This window comes from Microplitis demolitor, chromosome 1 (genome assembly GCF_026212275.2).
Source record: "Microplitis demolitor isolate Queensland-Clemson2020A chromosome 1, iyMicDemo2.1a, whole genome shotgun sequence".
Lineage (NCBI taxonomy): Eukaryota > Metazoa > Arthropoda > Insecta > Hymenoptera > Braconidae > Microplitis > Microplitis demolitor.
This window is the reverse complement of record NC_068545.1, coordinates 7,239,985-7,245,445: the sequence shown is the minus strand read 5'-3', so window position 1 is coordinate 7,245,445 and position 5,461 is coordinate 7,239,985. Positions and strand designations below refer to the sequence as shown.

General features: G+C 28.5%; 1 protein-coding gene across 1 annotated transcript; it reads right to left on the bottom strand.

Annotated features, from left to right (window-relative positions):
- Positions 1–518: 518 nt before the first annotated feature.
- On the bottom strand, positions 519–5,202 carry LOC103568430 (tropomyosin-2). The gene is made up of 7 exons (XM_008545282.1): positions 5,141–5,202; positions 3,781–4,090; positions 3,571–3,704; positions 1,096–1,284; positions 934–1,009; positions 735–867; positions 519–640 (listed from the first exon to the last, which is right to left on the bottom strand). Exons 2-7 carry the CDS (start codon positions 4,018–4,020, stop codon positions 558–560), a joined length of 855 nt encoding a protein of 284 aa, XP_008543504.1. The 5' UTR covers positions 4,021–4,090; positions 5,141–5,202; the 3' UTR covers positions 519–557.
- Positions 5,203–5,461: the final 259 nt, after the last annotated feature.

The window sequence follows — 5,461 nt, the reverse complement described above, 5'->3', positions numbered from 1 at the left end:
AGAGGTACAACAATAAAATAATAAACATTTCTTCTAGTTTCAGTCTGACCATTTATTGAAAACACTTGATATAACTCTTTTTCTATACAGTATTGAAAAGAGTTGATATCACGAGAAAAAATAATTAATCACATTATTATCCTTGACATATCCAACTTGATTAGAAATTCTGAAAATAAAGAAACGAATCCATCATCGATTCGTCTGAGTTTAAAAGTAATTTTATAGCTTATATCAATAAAAAATTATTTGTTGACAAGCCTCATGCAGAAGCATTATTGTTGTTGTAGCGATTGCGTGTGAGATAAAACAATATGTTGCTTATACGATTCGAACAAACTGCACGCCACATATCGGGTTATTTTTAAATAGTTAAAGGCCAGGATTGGAGTATTCCACATTAGATTGCTAGTGTTTGATTGAAGCCAAAGGGCTACGACTAAAATAACATTCAAGCCATTTTTTTAGTTTTAAGCAAATGTAAGTAGCGCATAGTAGAAAAGAATTTTTTTAGTTTAATTTTAATTATTTTAGTATGAATTTTTTTTTTGTTTATCTTAATATCCCGTCATTTCTGCAAATGTTAGATCCATATCATCGAGGATAGCTTTACACTTCTCTTTTTCTTCTCTAAGTTCGTCTAAAAATGATAAAATGTATTAAAGTCAGTAATTGTTATTTTCTTTGTTGGTGAGAATTATAATTTTACTGAACATTGTATTGAGATCACTCACCTTCCTTTCGGTCAACTTCTTTCTGCAAAGCTCTAACGCTTTTCTCGGCATGAATAGCACGTTTTTCTGCTGCTTTGAGACTTGCTTTTAATTCTTTTACTAGAAGTTTAGAATCAGTCACTCTTTGATTAGCCTGAAAGGTCAGAATTTACGAGCTTCAATAAATCATTCAATGTTGTACAGATTGAATAATAATTACCTTCTTTTCTGCTACCTCTAAAGATTTAAAAATATTTTGAACAATAAATAATTCATCCTCTCGTTCAATAATTTTTCTGTATCATTAAGAAATTATTATCAAATTAAATCGTAATAGAAAGAAAAGTAATCATTAAAACTATTTTAAGACTTAAATACTGACGCTTCACTGTTTTTTACTCTTTCTTCAGCAGCTTCAAGTTCTTCTTCAACAAGTGATAATTTTTCGGAAGTCTCTTCAGATTTAGTATCAGCATCTTCGGCAATTAATCTCACATCTTTTAGTTCTTCTGTGAGTTTCGCCATATGTTCTTGAACAATTCGATTTCGATCTTCCAGTACATTACACATTCTACAATAAATGTTAATTTTCGTTATACGTTAAATCAAATGTAAAAACCCGTGAAATATGAATTTGAAAATTTTCTAAAATTTCTTAAAGTTCCATTAAGTTTTAGGGAATTATATAAAATTCTAATATTCTACATAATTTTATAGTATTTTACAGCATACAATTTATAGCATTCTTTAAGACTTTACAAAATTTTACAAAAATCTATTTTATTCTGTTCAATTTGGTAAGATTTTGTGAAATTGTTATCATTTTCATGAAATTTAAATCCAGTCAGAAAATGAGGATTTTCTAAAATTATAATTATAGAATTTTATAATATATAATTATTCATCAAGTTTTATAAAATTGTATAAGCTTTTATGATATTATATCGAGTTAGATCAAATTTTTCCACATCAATTATATGCAATCTTCTAACATTTTATCGAATTATGTAATGTTGAATGAAATTTTTATAGAAATCTATAAGTCTGAATTTAATATATGAGGGGATGATTCTAAGAAAATTTTGTTAGTGTTGCAAAATTTCATGAAATTTTACAAAATTTAAGGGGGTATTCTGGTCTAAAAATTTGAAAAAATGGATTTTCTTTTTTTTGTATATTTTTAAAGTTTAGACTCTCAAAAATACGCTCTTGAACGGATTTTTCAAAATTCGAATTATTTTCGGAGATACATAGGATTTTGTGACGCAGCACCTAAGCCGGCCGAGTGCAGCAAATCACACAATGAACGGCAGATGTTGCTGGATGACTTGAAGACTCGTTCTTTTCAAGAAGAAGGCCCAATATATGGATCTGGGATCGCCGATTAATCCCAAGTGAGTATTAAATATTATCTGAGTTATTTTACTGAAACTGTTTCTATAACTTCAAACGCGTTTTTCTCAAAATTACTTTTTTTGAAGTGGTTGACATGATATCTCAAGTTCTACCTTACCGATTCCTTTAAAATTTGGTGAAAATCTTTTTTATATATCTCTCTATCGCACCAACCTTACATTTTAAAAAACTTTAATTTCAAGTGTTTTTAAAAAATTCGACAAGGTCAAAAAAACGGAGTAAAAAAAATTTTTTTTTTTTAAGCAGACGCCATTTTGTGAAAAAAATTTTTTTTTTCTTGGCAAAGGTCCATGCGATAGCGGCATCTTTACTAATAGAACATTTTCTGAATTTGTTTGTTTTAGATCACTACAAAGGTTGAAATCATGTCAACCAGGGAGCACCGTTTTTTTGTAGCCCGCACTTCACCGGCCTGTAATTCAAGGATTTTGTTATTTTTTAATTTAAAAAAATTTTTTTTTACATTCCTTAAATATCAATAAATATATGAAAAATGGATACTAAAAATGTTCTTCATTTTTTTTTTATCCTACTTTGACAAATACCTAAAATTTCGGCTTCTAGACCAGAATACCCCCTTAATGCAGTTTCGCAAAATCGTTGTGTCTTGTGAAACTTCTTAAAATTTAAATTAAGTGCTAAAAATAAGATTTGTGAAATTAGAGGAAGTTCTGTTATATTTTATATAATTTAATAAAACTTTACCCCACAGAAGTTATAGAGTATATAGATTTTCATGATTTTATAAAATTTAAGAAAATCATTGATTCTTTTGCGATCTATAGTTTTGTATAATATTATTCATTATATGTTAAATACTGATTTATGAAATTAGTAGTTTTTTCAAAATTATGTAAAATTTCATCAAAACTTATACAACTACATAAAATTTATAATAAAAGTAATAAACTTCATATCTCGATAAATATTATATTTATTCATCTGTGATTACGTACGCAGTCAGCGATGGGAATAGCAACAAGGGTATACAATCAAAAAGATCCAGGTTCAAGCCCAGCAGTCACTAGGATTATTTAATCAATAAATAAATATTCAATTTGTCTCAGTAAAGTCCTCTTTTATTAGATCAATGTATTAAATCTAGTTGGAATTTTTTTTTCATGATCTTTTATATTTTTCTTTTCTAAATAATTACTATCTAAGATTTTATTAAATTTTTAAAATTCTTACCAGACCTTTTTCAGTATAAAATTTTATTAAATTTTAGTAAGGAAATTTGATAAAATTCCATAAAGTTTTATAAAGTTCTGTAAGTTTTTTTTTTGCAGGAATCAATAAACCCTGATTAAAAACTCCGATTAAAACCAATGAATTCTGATTAAAGGTCTATCAGGGACCAATCGGAACTAATCGGAGTCAATCCGATTCAATCAGAATTCAGCAGTTTCAATGGCAGTTTTTAATCAGAGAAGATACTAACCTTTGAGCATCATCGGCAAGTTCAGTAGCACGTATCAATTTCGTAGCTGCAAGAAGACGTAATTCTTCTTTCTTTGTAAGACTTAACTCGATTTCCTGGACTCTCTTTGTCAATGTCGTTCGATCTTGTTCAGCCTATATGTATAATATCAAATAATTATCATTTTTTTTAAATTCACTTTGCTTGATAGAAAATTTTTAAATATTTTACCTTTGCGTATGCTTTTTCACATGTTTCTAAAGCCACTGTCGTTGTTTCAAGGTTAACTTTAGCAACTTCATAATCACGTTCCAGTGTTATCAGCTTTTGCGCGAGAGCTCTGGCTTCATCAAGTAATAAATCCGCGCGAAAATCTTCTTGCTTAACTTTTGTTTCATTAGCTTCAACTTTTTCGTTTGCAGCATCCATTTCCATCTTCAATGCCGCAATTTTTTTCTTGATTGCTTCCATTGTAAGACGGTGATTGGTCTCTCTTTATAGTGGTTAATATAGAGGAGAACCCTCTTGATAATTGGTTTGACTGTGAAAAAAAAATAAAAAATTTAAGGGAATAAATAATAAATGAATTGATAATTTACAAGATATTTCATTTCCATTTTTTAATTCATAACCCTAATTAAAAATACTCATTTAAAAGTATTGAAAAAGATAAGAATTAAATCCTTTTGAATACTTTCTATACCCCAAGGTTTTCATCTGGACATAAATTTAATACTTTACAATCATATTGAATCCAAAAATAATATAAGAATTTCTAAACTTCCGAGGAATTGAAAAAGATTCAAAAGAATTGATATTTTCAATCTTTCTCAATACCAAAATAGTTCCATATTTCGGGTTAAGAGTGGGATTGGAAAAGATTCAAATGAATTGAAATTTTCAATCTTTCTGAATACTTTTCAATAACAAAATAATTTCACATTTAAGGTCACGTGTGGGATTGAAAAATATTCAAATGAATTGACATTTTTTATTCTTTTTGAATCCTTCTCAATACCTAAATAGTTCGATATTTCGGATCGAGTGTAGGATTCAAAAAAATTAAAATGAATTGATATTTTTGAATCTTTCTGAATCCTTCTCAATACCAAAATAATTCCATATTGGAAGGTATTGAAATGATGAAAGATTGAATTCCTTTCAATACTTTTGAATTCCATTTTAAGAATTACAAAGTATTCAAATGATCAAAATTTCAATTCCATTCAATACTTTCCAAAACCTCCGTATGGATTAAAAAGAATTGAAATAATTTTCAATACTTTTCAATGAGTACTTTTAATCAGAGTAACCAAAAACGAAGTTTTACGATTTAACAGACTGTTATTTTGTTCTAACAATCCGTAGTAAAGATGTTGAATGTTGATTAGGACGCACTACCGACCCAATTGATATGATAAAAATAAATCATCTAGTATCACTTAATGTATGTTTTGATTGGATTAATCATGACAATCCAAAACACTTGACTAACTCCTTTTTAATGTGGGTATTCACTTGAATTGGATAAATATATCATAAATTGAATTTCAGATGTCACATTTATTTATTTATATGAAATGACACTCACTTTTATGAAGAAATCAATCGGTGGAGCGAACCCACAACTGAATACCTTCAGATGCTCAGCCAAAATAAAAGTAAACGATGGTGTAGATCTCGAAAACTTCAATCCAATTCCATTCTATAATTGCTTAACAGGCTTTGGCTATCAGCCCGCTTTTTACTTGGCTCTTTGCTGATCAATCCTCATCAGTACTCTGTGTAGCCGAAATGCGATCTCCTTCACCTCCCATTGCTATTTTTAAACGTGAAAGAATTTCGATGCTACAGTATACCGACGTAACTACCCATTATTATAATAATGAAAAACAAATCACCAATGTTTATG